This window comes from Panthera uncia, chromosome F1, assembly GCF_023721935.1.
Source record: "Panthera uncia isolate 11264 chromosome F1, Puncia_PCG_1.0, whole genome shotgun sequence".
Lineage (NCBI taxonomy): Eukaryota > Metazoa > Chordata > Mammalia > Carnivora > Felidae > Panthera > Panthera uncia.
Genome location: NC_064813.1, coordinates 23,806,473 through 23,825,417, shown reverse-complemented (window position 1 = coordinate 23,825,417; position 18,945 = coordinate 23,806,473). Strand labels below are relative to the sequence as shown.

Here is an 18,945-nt window from a genome sequence, read left to right as displayed (position 1 = left end):
GCTGCCGTGGATTTCATAGTGGCTCTGACATGAAAATCGACACCTGACGGAGGTCTCAAGCCCCACATTCCTTCCACCCCTCATTTGTTGGTATCAAAATGGAGACGTTTCACAAATTTGGCTATCACATGCTGTATGTGTATGTAAAAGGGCTGACAAAATGGGCCAATCAGACCACGGCCACATCTGTCAAGGCTCTAACCCTTAACCTCAGCGAAAACGTAATCTGGGATCAAACACAGAAACCCTGCAGATGTATACAAGGCATTTCATGCAGCCTTTGAAAAGACTGTGACGGGTGGCTGGTGCTATTCTGCAGGCCTGATGAGAAATCCAGGCTTGGCTGTGCTAGGAATATTTGCAATTTTAAAGAAAAAGTAGGTTCGAATTCAGTGACTATTTAATCCATTCCAGCAAGGCCTTCTCTGCAGGCTGAGTTGAAAATACTCCTGACTCGTTGCTATGCAGAGCCGTTTTCAACTATGTTTGGAAATTTGTTTGGGATTTGGTTTTCAGTTGTCTCATCTAGGCTTAAGATCTGTTGTTTCACTGCAAAATAATGTGAGGGTTCTATCCTTAATGACTTAATGACTTAATTCAATAGATGCCTCTCGGCCAACACATACACACACAAATGCAGGACTATTTGTCTATGGTGTAAATTTACAGAGCTTGACATGAGACAGAAACAAAAAACAAAAAACAAAAGCAAACAAGCACACACACACACACAATATACACCACGGAAGAAATAGAGAAGTTGAGTGTCCTTATAGAGTTTGCTAAAAGACTATTTGAAAACAGTTGAAAATATTGAATGAAAATTATTGAAAGTAACGATGGCATCTTTTCCAATATGCATGAACCATGACCAACGTAGCTGTATTTACTGATGAAAATGTCATTATGCCATGGCAAGCTCAAGCCTTTGGGGAAGGTTTCTTAGAATTCTATAAGATATGGCTTTGACTTTTTGTTGTGTTTGCTCAAGGCACACGGGTCACCAGGGGATAAGCCCACAAGATCTATGCAAGAGCCAAGACTCAGGAAGCAACATCTCTAGTGGTTTCTCCTCCATGCCATTGTCTCTTTAATGTTTCTGTGTACATCTGGGTCATTGAGTTTTTGATCCCACATGGGATAGGTTTACCATGTTATATCGTGGGTACAGATCAAAAAAGCTGGGAAGAAAGTAAAAAATGCGAACCAGTGGGAGAACTCTCCCTAACACAAGGCACACAGATCCCTCCCTCTCCCATGCTGGATGAACATTGGACCCATTCCTTTGGTCTTAGCATCACTTATGGGTATTTATGCCAATTTAAGAGGTCAAGATCAGGGAAGGAACAACATAGTTAGATGAAAATGAAGATGCTGCCCTGATGATAAAGCTTCTTGTACCTAGTGAGTCTAGCAAATTGGTGTCTGGGTATTTAGCAGTACCAACTAGATTTAACTATTGCTATGTGAAACTAATCAGAGTCATCTGTGTGGGGCAAGATGTTATCTGATCTAATGAAAGAAAAGTTGTAATTAAGAATATATGGGAAAAAGAAAGAATATATGGTATATGTAAAAGTCATGGTGTCCTTGCTGCTTAGAGACTGAGAAAGAGAATAAGGATTGGCCTAGTGCCAGTTCACTGTGCATGCCTCTCCCAGAAGTGTTTTCTTGAAAGAGATTTCCCGCCCTCCCCCCACCCCTGCCCCATCGGGACCTGCCATTATCCTATAGCCTAGTAAAGTGACTGTAATTAAATAGATTAGACTTCTGTTTTTGGTAAAGTAAAAGATTGAGAACAGACTGCTCTTTAACCTGAGATGTGGAAAGGCCAATCTACTTGGAAGTCAGTTAAAATGATTTTGTGTGTTAACTGATAAACTCAACAGACTTCCTTCCCTGAATGTTGTATCTTCAGATTTTTGCATTACTCTGCATCCTTTCAAGACCTCAGATTCCTGGGAATTCAGGTTTTTCACCATTTACCTGACATGGTTTTGTAAGTGGAATATTAACGATTCAAGTGTGGCTGTCTGTACGGCGGTAAAGACACAGCTCTGGGAGCAGGACAGCTTGACAGAAACTCTAGGGCTTGTTCCTTAAACTCTTGGGATCTGAGCTTTCCCTACGTTGTTCTTAGGGTGAACAGATGCTTGTGTGCAAGCCCTGTGCCCGGCATGGTGAATGCCACATTGCTGTGGAATTGCTATTGGTACCATTGGTACCTAAAGGATGGCTCTGGTCTGAATCAGTCTGACTTCCTTTGACTCGAAGATAAAAATTAGCCTGTGACTGGGGTGCTCCCCTGATGGTTTTTGCATTTTGCCCGCATTCAGCCAGTTGAAGCTGGAGTCCACAGAATTGTGAAATGTTGGAGCTTGGGACCGTCATGTGATTTACGATTTCATCTTATTTTAAACTTTCAAGCAACATAATTGCTGAGCTTTTATTGTCCTAAAAACGCGGGCCATAAAAAACTCAGCCTCTTAGAATTCTCTCTGTCTCTCTTACAATGCTGAGGGATTCTTCATGATCTCAGCCTCTATTCTGTTTAGGTATGCTCCCTCCCTCCCCCACGTCTGCCTCTGCAGATCTGTTTCCAGACTGCCCACACTGAATGGAGACCAGGAAGGGAGCCCAGCTGTTTTCCTTGTGTCGGCTTTCTGTGCTGAGCAGGAATTGCTGAGCAAAGAGCAGCATTTCTCCAGGGAGGTTCACAAGGGTAGTACAAACCCTGTCTGGGGTTTTTCTTTTTTTCTTTTTTCTGAATTATTATTAAAAACTTCTGCCAAGTACTATCAGTGTGTGTATGTGTCGGGGCGGGGCGGGGGGGAGGGTAGCACACCAAGCCTGAAGCGCAGTTGGACCAGCCTTTAAAAACTATCAACTTGAATGAAGCAGGAATGTCTTGCACTTCTTCAATTGTCTACATTTAACAGGAGACAGTTGCTCTCAGAGAAAGTCATGTCTGATTCCACAGAGTGTTGTGCAACCTTGCTCAGTATTCAGTAAGACAGCACATAATTAAAATTCCTTTGAAAATGGTTGCCCAATGATTGACATTTGTTCCAAAATACATCATAATAGTAAATGCTTAAACTGTTATTCCAGTGAAGTGTTGTTTTTTTCTTAATGGAAGGAAAATAAAAAAAAATTTTTTTGCAAGGGTGATTGAGCTTTTTTAAAACATTGAAGGAATCTGATGCATTTATGGCCAGTCTTTCTCTCAAAGAGCTGGCAGTCCTGCAGGGGAGACCAGAGTAAATTGAGAAGAGCAAAAGAAAGCAATATGCAGAATATAAGTGAGTTGCCTAATTGAGACTAGAATGCTCTTGATTTTCCAGAGAGGAGGAGATAACGAAGATCTGTTTCCCTTCTAATACGTTGTCATAAACTGTCCCTTCAAACACAACCGACCTTCAGTATTCCTTTGAAGCAATCTGATGTGCCTGCTTCCCCAGGACGAATGCTGCTCAGCGCTAGAAATCTCTGTATGCCATGGCTCCCTGGAGTTCTTCCTGTCTGGTGTCTCTCTGTGCTCCAGTTTCCATTTCTGCATGGAAATCCTAGATTCTAGACAGATGCTTTTGTCTGTGTTTTCAGAAGGAAAGGACCACTATGATGCACCCCACAACTAGGAAGGCTGTATCTTTAAGACCTTCTTGGATGCCCCAGTTTATGAATCCCACAACAGCAATCATGATTAGAGAAGTCTGCCACCGAGCCAGGATTTGAATGCTAAGCATTGTTGAGCTCACCCAAACATCAACGTTACAAAGCCTCAGCAAACTTAGAGTTGACTACATGTCAGAGGATTTCGAGTTGTTCTTAAAGAGTCACACCTCAGGTGTTAAATCCACGAATGCCATGGGGCTATGATAACATCATACTGTTTGTTTGACTTCTGAGTGGTGAATGCATGCATCATGTAGGAATAAGTATAATATGTGAGTGGCCCATAGAAATCAGAACTTTCCACCATTATGTTTGGTAGTATAAATCCCTCAGTTCTAGAAAAATACTTCAATGTATATTAGTTTTGTTTTCCACATTTGGGGGGAGGTGAGTACTTTATTTGATATCAGTAGGAGGTCTCAGCAGTCTTATAGTCTATTTATTCATGTTAAAGATGAGGAAACTGAGGCTGAGAACAGTGAAATGGTTTGCCCAAGGATTACGTAGAGGACTTACTGTAATCTTATGATTTGAACAACAGTCTTCTGACTAGAATTCCAGTGTACTTGGTACTATGCCATTCTGAACCCTTTAAATAAAACTAAAATGCAAAGACTGTTCTTGATACATAGACTTTCAGGTGGAAGAGTTGGCGATAATCACAGATAAAGAAACCTGTCTTATCTGGATAGGTCATGAGCTCATTAGGAAGAAGAATGAAGATGGGAGAAAGGAGAAGTAGGAGGAAAGAAAGAGCAGAAACTCAAGTAATCATGGGAAAAGACTGGAACAGGGCAAATACCAGACATTTTCAAGATTAGAAGAAATCTGAATCAAGTTACAAAATCAGAAGATTTCTTCAGGCAGAGCAAGGGTTTATGTGTGTAAAGGGAATAAAGTAGAGATACTGTATTATTAATGCCTGTGAGGGAATCTGTAGGGGCAGAAGAGAAGCAGGGCCCTAATAGATAAAGGCTAGAAACACCAAACTATTCCAGTAAGGTTCTGAATATTAAATAGGTTCTGAATATTCCCTTCCAAAAATATGTAAGGAAGAGAGGGAAGGAAAAAGATAATGGTTTAGAGGGATGTCTCATATATTATTTACTGAGATAGGAGGGAAAGTCAAATTCAATAAAGTAGAGATTGACTTATCAAACAAAGTCTGGCAAGGGGATTAGTAAAATAAATACAGCTTTCAGTGAAATTGTGCCCTAGCCCTTATTTTTAAAGCCATGCTTCAGAAAGTTTGTATCCATGAGAAATACGGATAATTTTTATCAAATGGCGAGAACAGACACTAGTAATGGCAAATTTTTATGTTTTTAGATTATCATTTAGTATTTATGTTTTTAAGATTAGCCGCTGAGGGGGTGCTTATTTGCTTTTGGCACTTAATGACTGTTTAGGATATGGAGCCATCAACTGGGTCCCTTGTTATGACCATAGAAAATGTTATGACCTCCAGTCAGTGATTACTTTTGAAGGAATGGGAAAAATGGTATTACATACTATATCTATATTTTACTATCAGCATAGTATAGTAAATATTTTAAAGGAAAAATACAGACCTTAAAAGCACAAAATGTAAAGAAGTTAATGTAAGGAAATGCCTACTTTCTCATTGATAATAATCATGTGGTTATTTTTTGATTATTTATATAATTATAATGACAAGTTATTTTCACCAACTTGTAACCGCTGTCAATTTCTTATAAGACAATTATGATTTGTAAGTATTGGTTAGAATGATCTTTGAATTTAACCAAACCGGAAACAAAACGAAACAAAACACAACACAACGCAACGTGTTTTGGCTTTGGTGGGAAAATTAGGGCTCTAGGATTTGAAGCAAAGTGACCTCTGGAACCCTCACATGGCTTTTCTCATCTGCAAATTGTTTCTCAGCGCCAAGTGAAAGCATCTGCCTTCCATTGCACCAGACTTGTCTTCCCTCTTCTTATTTCACTTTCCTGTTTCATGAAGTAGAGACAGTTTACCGTCATGACCCTTTTACAATTAGAAAAGGCATTGCTCCAGCAATTTTCTTTTTAAAAATTTCAGCTCAGTTTTGCTTCTCTCTGCTCTCTGACCAGATATTTGCCTTTAGATTCATACAGCTGCTTTTCTCCACTCCATCTCAAACTTAGAGTGATGTCATCATCCAGTGGTTTAAAGATTGTTTTGTTTGTTTTGGGTATCAAGTATTTTAGGATGACACTTTTGCAAAACTGAGTTCCAAAAAAGCTCATAGGCTTATGATATTTTCGACCAACTATTAAGTGGAATTGAAGATTCTGCCTTTAGGTTTATAGTGATTTCATCTTAATCATTGAATGGCTTATATTAGCGGTATTTGCATGGAAGGTGGCTTGTAAGCCTTGACCATGTGTTTTTAAAAGTAAGGCAGGAGTTCAACTCTAAGATATGCAGCGTGTCAGAGGTAGAGGGTTTACATATGCCTCTTGTTTTAATTCTGATGAAAAACGGCCCCACTCTACAGACTTCCAGCTCACTTTAGGTAAATTGGAAACCTATAAATGTATGAACTGTTTAAAGAAGGTATGGAGTGGAACTTTAGATTTGAAGAGGAAAAAGGTGGATCAGCAGCATGATTGTCTATATAATTTGGGGGCCTAGTGCAAAATGAAAATGTAGGGCTCTTTGTCCAAAAATTAAAAGGTTCAAGGCAATGATAAAGCATTCAATCAAACATAGGGCTCTTCTGAGCATGGTCACACCTATAAAGCCTGCCCTGGTCGGAAGTTGAGATGGGGGTGGGATGCCCAGTGGCTCAGTTGGTAGAGCTTGTGACTCTTAATCTCAGGGTTGTGAATTGGAGCCCCATGTTGGATTTAGAGATTAGTTCATAAAAAAAGAAGTTGGGATGGGAGTAAGAAGAAAAAGGAATGATCTGTTTTTTTCCAGGATGTTTCCCTCTCTGTATCTTTTCCACTTTTACCTGGGTACTCATCAGATGTGACCATCTCTTAAGTGGCTACCATTGGACCAGTTAGCTAAGACACTGACACTTTAGCTCTAATCCGTGGGGGAAAGGGCAGGAGAGGGAGGTCTCATTCTACCAGTGATGGTTGGGTGGAGGGTGAGGGTTGAAGTTCTGCTGAAGTGGCCTAGGAGAGAAAGCACAAACTTAGGAACTCTATGACTTTCTACCAGTATATTAGATGCATTGTATCTAATTTTTCATTGCCGTAAAATGGTGAAGTCTATCTTACGGGGTTATTATATGGAGTAGAGATAATGCAAAAAATCCTAGCACAGTGGCTGGTGTGCAACGGGAGCTCAATATATGTTGCATATATGGTCTTTTTTTTTTTTTTTTTTAATGAGTGAGGAGATATACTGAGGATGGGTGAAAAGACCTCAAGTCTCAGATGGGGTGAAGGATCTCAAAATGCTTGAAGAGCCTCCTAGGAGCTGGCTGCCTCTCTGCTTCCATCCTCAGTTACCCAGTGCTTTGTAATGGTTTAAAACCCAGAATTGCATCTTCTTCCCAAACAGGACAAGAAACAATCTGTGGGAAGTCAGTACACAGTAGAGTTCAGTCTCCGACACTGAAAATTTGCCAACTCTCACCCACACTCTAACGATGAGAAAGCAGCTGTGGGCAGCAGTGGAGTGAAAGCCATGGGGTCACTGGGATACATTACGCTTACAGATGTTCCATTGTTCACCCTGAGATTTTGTAGTTTGCCTGTTTTGTCCATTTAGGTTTCCATGATATGCAAAGGATACAGCCAAAGCCATTTTATGTAGCTTTTCCACTTTGTTTTGATTTATTATTTGTTGTTTACAGTATTATCTCCAATAACAATGATGGAATTTCCTTCCCTACTTATCTGGCCTGTTTCCATTTTGCTTGTTTATTTTAATTTCCTTTTTTTGGACTGAAACCTCCACATGACTTTCCTTTGTTTATTTCCTTGCATGTATGTGTCAGCATCATTTATTAGCATATCCTCTCAGATGAACTTTGTTCATTAATTACAAAGCTTTTGTTTCCTGGTTCCTAGTAGGTTTGTATTCAGTGCTCCGTGTTTCCACGTTATTACACGATGGTTTTGGTTAGCAGTTTCCTCATCACTGCTCTCTGCAAGCAGATGGCTTGCTTTCCATGGCTTCCAGGTGGAGTATGTGAGGCAGAGAAGTAGTCTACTGCAGAAGATGCTTTTCTCAAATCCTTGGTCAATCAACCCTACTCGTCTTATCAAGGCCGATTTCTGTTTACTTTTATTTGGACAGTAGGTTATGTGAGCATAAGACCTGCTTTTTGCAGACATGCTTAATTCCTTGAAGACATTTCCATGAAAACTAGTCTGTCGTTAACTAATGAGCAATTTCAGCTTGCACTATCAGCTGCTCGGGGATGCATGATGAACGTTAGACGTGGCTCTTCCTTATGAAGAGCATACAGCCCACTAAATCCATAAAAAAGTGAAAGAAAAGAGGCCATTTGACTTTCACATCTGTTATTTGAATATATTGGATCTGTTGTCTCATTTTCTCTGGATTCTCATGATTTACTGAATTAGCGAATTCATCAAACATCTGTCTAGTATTTATATATGACACCATCTCTAGTGTCAAGATGCTTAAAAGACCAAAAGGTAGAAATAGAGTTGAAAGCAAAGAAATATAATAAAGTGTAACAGGAGGCACAATAGAAATCTGTCCAAAGTATATAGGGAGACTAACCAAGGAGGAAAGGTCTTTATTCTCTTGGAGCAGGGGTGGGAGGAGATGTCACAAACAAAGGCTAAGGGTACTAGATATATTTGAGATCCATACATATCTTCAAATGGCTGGAACAGTGGCTGAGGATGCAGCTGAGTGTGGCGGAAGAAGGGAAGTGGGGAAGCCAGACATAAAGGTCTGTGGTTGCCATTGTAAGGAGTTGGGATTTTATTCTCTAGGAAAAGTTTTAGGTGGGTGGAACATCCTTATCAGATACACTTAAAAAAAAAAAAAAAAGGATCCTGAGAAGGATAGATTCAGTGGGACTTGAATGGAGGCAAGGCGATTCCTTAGGACAGGATGGCACGCAGCAGGCATGATGTGATTCCAAACAAGCCAGTGGTGGGTGGAAAGAGGTCAAGGAAGTTAGGCTTTATAGAATTGGTGTCAATTTTAAAATATTGTCTTTACAGCAACTGCTGATGAAACTGAGGCTCAGGAAGGTGATGTAGTCAATAAATATTGAGGAGAATATTTCTCCGTGCTTCCACTGCAGTTGGAAAAGATGATGATTATGGCATTTATCACACTATGATGTAAGACACCATATTGTGATTACTTGTTTATAGCTTCTTCTGCCCTGAAACATTAAGCTTCTTAAGGTTCAGAGCAAAACTACCAAATTACTTGTGTATGCCTAGCACGGAGCCTCGTATCAACAAGTACTCAGTAGATGTTTGAAGAGGAAAAGTTCTGACACCAGAGTCTCTTCCACGTGCAATACATGACATGGAAACACGAAGACTCCACTCAGGCTTGTCTTACACCTGCCCATTTCCATCCCCCATCCTGAGGGGGCCAGAGCAAAGTGACAAATAGGTTTACTGGGCAGATGAAGCTTTGTACTTTTCTCTAAAATTTCTATCACTTCATCCTTTCTCAAAAAGCATCCCTCCCCCAAGAAGCCTGCTTTAAAATAGCAATAATGAATATTTAAAATATGAAAAGTGGCCGTAAAAGTTGATGCCTATTGTGACACTGTCTTCTGTGGTCTCGCTATCCACAAATCAAGCAGGATAATTTGCCTTCGTATCTTTCTTTTATGGTAATTAATGCTTTAACCTGGATCACACTTTATTCTTCCACACAGGTCCGTAATGCCTCCTGCCTGGCTCTTTCAAGATGGAGGAGAAACTGGTGGGAGAGCCTACTCAAGTGGTGTCTAAATTCAAACTTTCCACCAAGGGAGAGAGTGCAGGACACTGGCTGGTGGAGGACCATGCGCGGATATGGGAAGTTCTAAAGACAGAGGAGGTAAGGCAACTCTAAATGACTCAATTGGTACAACGGTGGATTTTCTTAGACTTGAGACTCTAATTCTTCATGTAGTCAACACCACAGGCCAGTTTGGCAAAGTTTTATTCAGGGGCAATTGGCACACTGATGCCCAGTGAACGGTAGGTCAGGAGTGTGTCTCTTGGACATTAATAACTCCACAGTGATTTAGCCAAAACATGGCCCTGACAGGGCTTCAAATACCCAAGGAGACATTTTCCTTGTAGAATCCCACCAATCATAAATTGGAAATCAAATCATAGTGAGAAAGTTAATTCCTAAGGATCAATCATAATGTGTGGAATCATATCAATTCATTGTTTGGCAGCATGAGGCTAAGTGTATCAGTTAAGGCTCTCTGGTTGCAGGCAACAGAAATTAACTCTAATTTAAGGACAATGAGAAATTATTGGAAGGTATTGGGAGGCTCAAAGAATTGATGAGAGGTTGATGTAAACTAGACTTGGAGCTGTGCCTGTATGGTTCAGTCAGTTGAGCATCCAACTCTTGATTTCAGCTCAGGTTATGATCTCACAATTCATGAGATCAAGCCCCATGTCAGGTTCTGTGTTGACCGTGTCGAGCCTGCTTGGGATTCTCTCTCTTTCCTCCTCTCTCTACCCCTCCCCCTGCTGACATGTGCTGTCTCTCTCTCAACATAAATAAATAAATAAACTTTAATAAAATCAATTAAGATAAAATAAGGAAAGAAAACATGAAAGAAAGAAAGAGAAGAAGGAGGAAAGAAAGAAAGAAAGAAAGAAAGAGAAAGAAAGAAAGAAAAAAAAAAGGAAGGAAGGAAGGAAGGGAGGAAGGAAACTAGGCTTGGAAAGAAGATAGGAGCTAAGTCAGCAAGAGCTGCTCAGGGTACTATTCCTGGTATAAATTCCAGTCTTTTCCCCACCCCCTCTTTATTCTTACAACTGCCAAGCTTAGTCACATGTCTTTTTCCTGGTTATTATGTAAAGGAGAAAAGAAACTTCCATGAGAAATCATTATAGCAAGTCCTCACGGCACTTGTGTGTTTGGAATCCACATCTTTAATATCCATATGTTGTGGCAGTTCTAATTTAAGAAAGTAACAGAACAACTACAGTCTTAAGCATGTGAATACTGCCCAAGCAAATGTAAACCCTGTCTGTAGGGATAGCTGCCCAAAAGTTTTGTTTTGTTTTTTTAAGGAATAAAACTCCCCAGAGAGCAGTTGAAGTCTCTACATATCCCACCCAATAAGACCAAGACAATGGTCAGATAAATGAGGTGCTGAGGGCACGAAACTTAAGGAAGCACTCACTCTTAGGTTTGTGTCCTGCACTTGCGCCAACTTGAAAATTGATGCGTCCTTATATTTTGACGTGCCTTGCTTGCCTCCCCCTAAGGCTGGCTCTGCCCCCCAATTTTATCCTTCTCCCCCTTTCCCCAAGGTAATCCCTCTCCTGAATTAAGCTTTCATCATTCTTATGCATATTTCAATATATATAATTTATACCTGTTATCCACATATCCAATATGTAGTATTGATTTATATCTTTTAAGTTTTGTATAAGATTTATATTATGTATCTACTTTTATAGCTTGCTTTTTTTTTAAAACTTAATATTTGGTGTCTGTCTTACCTGTTTTCTGTGCTTGATATATGTATTTCTAACTTATTCACATTTTACTGCTTTTTATTTTCTATTGATTGAATCAAGTTTGTTTATTCTCTTATTAATCTTTAGGATTTTTTTTCAATACGAGGTTGTAGAATACATTTATTTAGCATAGATATTTGCAAGTGGCCTGCTGGATTATAAAGTATGAAAATATTCAGTTTTATTAGTTATTATCAGATTGATTTCTAAGACGAGGACATGAGTTTATATCCCCACTAGCAGCATATGAGAATTCCCCTTGCTCCGTATTCTCACCAGTTACTGATATTATCAGACCTTTAAATATTGGCTGATCTGATTGTTTTGAAATGGGATCTTCTTGTTTTAATATGAATTTTTCCATGTGGATAATTAATTATCCTAGCACCATTTTTGAACATCCATAATTTCTTCTTTAGTTTGCAATGTTCTCATGTATCCTGTTTCTTTACATTCTCTCTCTGCTGATGTGATACTGCCTCAGCCTTTTAGCTTTAAAGGAAACATGGATATCTAATAGGACATGTCCCTCCACTGAATTATTGCTCTTCAAAATTGTGTTGGCTGTTTTTGGAACTTCTATTTTCTTTTTTTTTTTTTTTCAACGTTTTTTTTTTTTTTTTTTTATTTTTGGGACAGAGAGAGACAGAGCATGAACGGGGGAGGGGCAGAGAGAGAGGGAGACACAGAATCGGAAACAGGCTCCAGGCTCCGAGCCATCAGCCCAGAGCCTGACGCGGGGCTCGAACTCACGGACCGCGAGATCGTGACCTGGCTGAAGTCGGACGCTTAACCGACTGCGCCACCCAGGCGCCCCGGAACTTCTATTTTCAATATGAATTTAGGATGAGCTTGTCAAATTCTGAGAATATAAAGAAAAAGCAAAGTCTGCTGGGAACCCAATTGGGATTGAAATAAGTTTGTTGATTAATTTAGGAGTATCAACATTTTTATATTTAGTGAATATCTTGTCTAATTATCAGCTTTAAAGGGCATGTTTCAATATTCCACTCTGACTCTTCCACTCTTCCAGTATTTTATCCTATACCACTTTGCTGTAAGATTTTCATAACTAATATTAAGGGAGTTTTTTTCTTTTCCTTTCTTCTTTTGCTAAATGTTAATTTATTTACATTGTAATATTTGATATCTACAAAATAATATACATGTAAGTTATAGAGTATGATATTAAAACAAACACTTGTGAGGTCACAACTAACTCGTATGTGGATTCTTCCAATCCTGTCCCCTTGATTCCTTTCCCTGCAAAGATAACTATTTTCTTGAAATCTATGTTTGATTGTTCTTTAGCTGTTTAAATGTTTTTATTGAATATATACGTATCTCCAAATAATATTATTTAGTTATGTAAGCTAGTTATATAGTGTTATATATATGATATAGATCTGACTTCTTTGGTGACTCGCTTCTGTCACTCACATGTTTCTAAGATTTTTAGTAGTAATTCATTAATTTTCACTGTTGAATAATATTCCATTATGTGGTTATACAATGGTTTATTTATTCACAGTTACATTCATGGACATTTTAATTATTTAGTTTTTTGGCATTATGAACAATTTGCTATGAAGATCCTTATACATGTCTGTTCCATGGTATAAGAGTGCCCTATGTGTAAGAATCTTTCTAGGTTATTACCTATTAGGTGAATTTTGTAGTTGGGTATGTGCAAGTTCTGTTTTGCAAGTTATTGCCATATTGCTTTCAAATAAGTACCGATTTACACTCCCACGAGCAGTGTATAACATTTATCTTATTCTACATCCTTGCCAACTTCTACAATTGTCAGATTTCTTAATTTTTTCAATCTAGTTGTTATAAAATAGAATCTCATTCTTTTACTCATCAATTCTTGATATATCTCAACTCCATCTTAGATAATTTTTCTTTTCCTCTCTTTTTTTTTTAGAGTTTACTTTTCTGAGAATCTAACTATAGCAAAAGTCTTTCTTTTCTTTTTTCTTTTTGTCTGAAGATGCCTTTATTTGGAGTCTACTCTTAGAATGCTAGTTTCGGTGGGTATAGAATTCTAGGTTACTTTCTTTAAGTACATTACAAATAATCCATTGTCCTCTGCCTTCCATTGTTTCTGTTGCAAACTAGCTAAAAGTCTAATTTTTATTCCTTTGGATATAATGTCTTTTATAGCTATCTAAACCTTCTCCACATTTTTGCTATTTTGTAGTTTCATTCTTCTGTGTTGAGGTGAGAATTTCTTTTTATTTAACTTCTTGGAATTCATAGGGCTTCCCAAATATGTGGATTGTTATCTTTCATCAGTCTGAAAAGATCTCTGTAATTTTCTTTTCAAATAAACAATTGTTTTTGCTTCATTCTACTTCTGTAACTCCAAGATTTATGTTTGTTTTTCTCATTCTTTGCTTATGGCCCTTAACCTCTCTCTTAGAGTTGCTATCTTTTTTTTCTCTCTGTGTGGTATTCTGATTAATTTTAAATTCTTTTAATGCACTAATTCTTTTTTCAGTTGTATCTAATTTGCTCTTTAACTCAAACACTGAATTTTAAATTTCAATTATTCTGTTTTTTACTTCTAGAAGTTCTGTTCTGTTCTTTTAAAATTTTCTAGTAATTTTTTTTAGTGTCTTGCTTTCTATTCATATTTTTTATTTTTAAAGACTATTTGTCAAGAACTGTAAAGGCTATGAAATTGTATGGTATTTGCAAGTTAGCTTGCCAATGTTGTGTAGATACTGAAAAAAGACACGAGACTCTTGTCTCGGAGACAAAAGACTATTATGCACAGAAGAAACAGTAGCCAGAATGTCAGCATGTTTGTTTTGGTTCCTTATGTTGCCGTTCCTGCAGGGCCTATGTAACTGCCTCTCTAGGAAAAGATCACTGACTTTGGGAAACTTTCCAGTTTATAGTAGATAGTGAATAAGCCTGCAGTTTCTCCTGGGGGGGAGATATTACCTTATCCTTTAAGGTTGACAGTAGGCTGCAAACACAGGCCTGAAAAATGGTCTGGTAAAGATCAGCCAGGCCTTGATCTTTTGGCATACAAAGCACGCCAGGAAGAAATGAGAGACTCATGGAGGAGTGTTTCTTAACAATATTAAATATAATATTCTGAGTCGGCAATGCTGATAAATGTGGGTCTTGTTATGCTATGTGTTCTTTCTGTTGCCTTTTGCACATGATATTTTGTTTCTTTGTGGGTTTTATGATTTTCAACTGTGGATTCATTTTTCTTGGAATGAAGGGAATTTTCTCTATAGAGAATTTGCATTTACTTCTGGGAACACTACCAACCAGAAGTCACTTTAAAGTAAATTCTTAGCTTGAGGTTTTTCAGACTACTCCAGGTGAATACAGGCTGGAAGCCTGTGGATGAGTATATTTGTGGTATTAGTTCCAAGGGGAAATGATTCCCTCCTCCCCAACCCACCCCTGCCCCTATTCATATTTTAAGATAAGTAATTTTCCTGGTGCTGTCATGGAGGGCATGTCTTTCTTAGTTCACCTTAATGTGGAGGGAATCACATTTTGGGGTCCTCGTTTTATGCAGTGGAATTTCCTGTAGATTCTCTCTCTTGAGCCAGCCCTGGATTTTGTCTGTTAGTCTGTGTGTTGTTTAAAGTAATAAAACCTGTATTAGTTAGAGGAACACTAATGCTGTATCAAACACAGTCAAAATTTTAAGTGGCTTCACACAATAAAAGTTTATTTCTTAATCACATAATAGACCAATACTTGAGTTCATTCTTAAAGGAAAAGCATAAATTATCCCAGCAAATGGGATTTTAGAAGAATGGGAGAAAATATTCCTGGAAGACAGAAAAGTGTGTAAAAGGCAGTATTAGAGAGAACGCACTGCAGTTTGGAGCATTTGTAGCACAAAAGGGATGGCAAGAGATGAAACTGAGAGGGACCAAGTAATGAAAAGTCTTATGTGCTCTCAGAAATTCAGAAATTATCTTGTGGGCCTTGGGAAGTCAATGAAGGGTTTTAGGTGGCGCTAGTGGCATGGTTGGATTTGTTTTTTTAGGGGGTTCCTGGGTGGCTCAGTCAGTTAAGCATCTGATTTTGGCTCAGGTCATGATCTTGTGGTTTGTGAGTTTGAGCCTCACTTGGGCTCTGTGCTGACAGCTCGGAGCCTGGAGCCTGCTTCAGATTCTGTGTCTCCCCCTCTCTCTGCCCCTCCTCTGCTCATGCTCTGTCTCTCTCTGTCTCAAAAATAAATAAAAACATTAAAAAATGTTTTAAAAAAAGGATCTGTTATTTAGAAATGTTACTCTGTCAGACATGTGAAGGATGGCTCGAACACTTTGAAACCTTCTAGTTCACCTTGGTCTCTTTCTTTTTTATCTACATTGTGCTAATCTGTGCTCAATGGGGGACTTATGTGGGGTTGTTCTTTTTTCAGGATGGGGACTCTCTCACTTCAACTAAACAGTCTGTCCTTAAGATCATGTTCATTAGTTTTAATTCTACAGCGCTATAAACCCAAAGCATTGGCATACTGCTGGACACAGGTTGAAATAAAAACGTGATTAATTGATGAATCGTTTTCATAGTATTTATGTGACCATATAACCATTATTTCTCAGTAATATGGTAATATGTTGTTTCTCTAAATTGTAACATCCACCAAAATATTGCCGTCTGTGAGTACAGAGGCGATTCATTTGATTCACCATAAAATAGCACTAAGTAGTGGTGATTTTTTTTTTTTTTTTGGTCGTTGCTGATTGAATTTTCATTGAGTCATCTGCCATGCCACTGGACTTATCTGTATCCAATGTTTTACATTTGTGAGAAGGCTGCCAAGATAAGCAATGTTATCTGTGGCTGTGGAACAGAGATGTTCTCTGTGTGAAATGAAACTAGTGAATGCCTGTATGGAGACTGGACATCTGACCTCTTCCTCTCTATCCAGCTCAGGAATGGGGCCCCACATTGTAACATCACATTCTTGGAGGAAGAAATAGTAATGTGTTCATCATGCATGCTTTGGAGATTAAATCACACTCATCTGAGGGACAGGAAGAGAGAGAATTAAAATACAAAAGTAGATGACAATTTGGATGAGCAGTAGGGGTGCATTGCAGTAATCTTTTTAGAGCCAGCTCTTTGTTGAGCCTAAAGGCTATGGTTCGATGACAGAATTAGGGTTCTTCTTTGGGATTCTGAATGAATTTCTTTTAAGCTCTGCCACAAATTTTAGTGTGAGGCAATGGGATAGAAATGTCCTGCTTAGGAAGTTATTAATATATAAAAATGCCTTGAAGTATTTTTGCTGGAATGAATAAAGTAGATGTATCATCAGTAGCAGGAAATGGAATTTTGAGACTGAATAATATTCAATTGGGGTTTGTAGAGGAGGGAAAATATCATTGATTGAGCACCTTCCCTGGGTCAAGAATTAGATATAGTTGGCACTTTCATATCCATTAATATATTTAATTGCCACAGCCAAAGGTGTATATTTCATAAGGATTTTGAAGATTAGAGATTAAGGCATATGCTCAAAGATACATATGGTAAGTGGCAGAGTAACATTCAAACTCAAGTTTGTCTCTCTTCATTTGTATACTCTTATTTCCTCATGAAGTTGTCTACCAAAGTTGTTTATTTTTCTTTTTAATATATGAAATTTATTGTCAGATTGGTTTCCATACAACACCCAGTGCTCATCCCAAAAGATGCCCTCTTCAATGCCCATCACCCACCCTCCCCTCCCTCCCACCCCCCATCGGCCCTCAGTTTGTTCTCAGTTACCAAAGTTGTTTAAATCAATCTGATTCTACATTTGGTTTCCTTGCCCAGACTTTAACTCATCCTGGCCAGGGCACACAGCGTCCTTAGCTCAATAAATGCTACCAGGCTTGCTTTCATAGAGCTTGGCTCTGCAATGTCTGGTGGGAGTAAACACCAACGTACCCAACGAGTCATAGCTTTCTTCATTCCTCAGAGTGCTGTCCCCGTGTGTGTGCCTGGGCTTCCATCTCCGTTCTCTCGTATAATATCCCAGGGTCTCATGGAGGCTGCACCCGGCCCTTAACCTCATCCTATTGAAATGGAGCCCTAAAACTCTGCTAAACTCTTTGTAGCTCTCATTTCTGCACAGCAGAGCTCTGCTCTACATACCCCAAGCTGTTGATTGGGGCCCAATTGTGAACAGTCCGATTGTTTGGAAGCTGGATTTTTTCACCCATTTCCTGAGCTCTTGTTGCTTCCTTGGACATTAAAACCTGTCAGAATCACATCAGTGTTTTCCTATGCCCTTGAGACACTGCTCATCAAACAGGTTATTACCATGGGGCACACACTTTTTATCAAGGGGTCTCTCTAGCTCCAATCTACCAAGTTTGTAGCTTCTTATTTTTATCCATCGGCTCTTGTTGCCAGAGCCCCACGTTGCCCAGTGTAAGACCATTTGAGTTACGGCACATGACATTTTGAATAAGTTTCACAGTCTAAACCACGGGGTGGGGGATGGGGACATTCTGGATATCAAAACTTTCATTGTAGTTACATTTCAGTGTTGGTGTGAAAAGGTGCTTATGTATCACCTCTTCACAGAAGATATCCTTGACCCCTCTGATCAGGGTTAGTGACCCCGCTGTGTGGTCTCACAACACCTCTGCTTATCTACCTTGTAAGACCTATCAAATGAAAGGTACTTGTATTTATATATTGCTGTCTCCCAAACTAGAATGTCAGCTCCTCAAGGCCAGAGCCTCTGTCATATTCACCTATATATGCCCAATAATATTTACAGTGTTTGGCACATAGCGGGTCTTAATAAATATTGAATACAGAAAATATACAGAGGGACTAAGAACGCGGACTCTGGAACCAGACTTGCTATGTGAACTTGTCACGTTTCTTAATCTCTCTGTACTTCAATTTCTTCATCTATAAAAATGATATTCTAATAAGATTGTTGTGAGAATGAATTGAATTATAATGTGTATAATGCTTAGAATAGTGTCTTCTACATAATAAGCAATAGATGTAGACTTCCATTATTGGGGAATGAATCTGTGAGGAGGGAGGAGTACAAAGTGTTACACTATATTGGCCTATCAGTTGTATAGTAGTTGCTTTTACTCCTGCTATCAGAATTTAGGAGTTCCCCGCATTTCGGAGGTCCCCACACTCCAGGAGCCTTTCTATGTGGTTAAATGACTATAGAAACTTGAACTGATGGACACAATTGCCTGACTCTAATGAGACTACCCTCACTAAAGTTCCTACAGAGTGATCCTTCAGGCAGGAAGACAGTCAACCCAACTGAATAGCATTGTGTTGAGATATACAAATAATTTTGGGGTAGTGGTCAGATGTGTGTGTTTTAGAACCACTTAGCTTCCTCCCCCCTTACCCTGTGTGTGAGGTGTGCCCCTCAGGGGCAGTGGTCAAGAATCAGAGAGGACAGGCTGGGTTCTAAAACTTGTGTTATACTGGCTGCTGATTCAAGTTGCTCAGGTGATGATTTGAGTGGTAAAGCAAACCCTTCTAAGATGATAAAATAAGACAGGATTGATATGAAGATAGCTTTCTCCTGTAAAAATCTCGTAGACACTTTGTAACCAATTTAGCCTGCTCTGTTTGGCTC

The 18,945-nt window shown here is 39.0% G+C and overlaps 1 protein-coding gene across 1 annotated transcript in view; it reads left to right on the top strand.

Moving 5' to 3' along the window:
* The window catches only part of RGL1 (ral guanine nucleotide dissociation stimulator like 1), a 257,439-nt gene that overhangs the window by 86,255 nt on the left and 152,239 nt on the right, over positions 1-18,945 (top strand). Inside the window, exon 2 of the mRNA XM_049634098.1 lies at positions 9,521-9,684. Coding sequence (XP_049490055.1) covers positions 9,553-9,684 — 132 coding nt within the window. The 5' untranslated portion in view covers positions 9,521-9,552. The remainder of the gene's footprint in view (positions 1-9,520; positions 9,685-18,945) is intronic.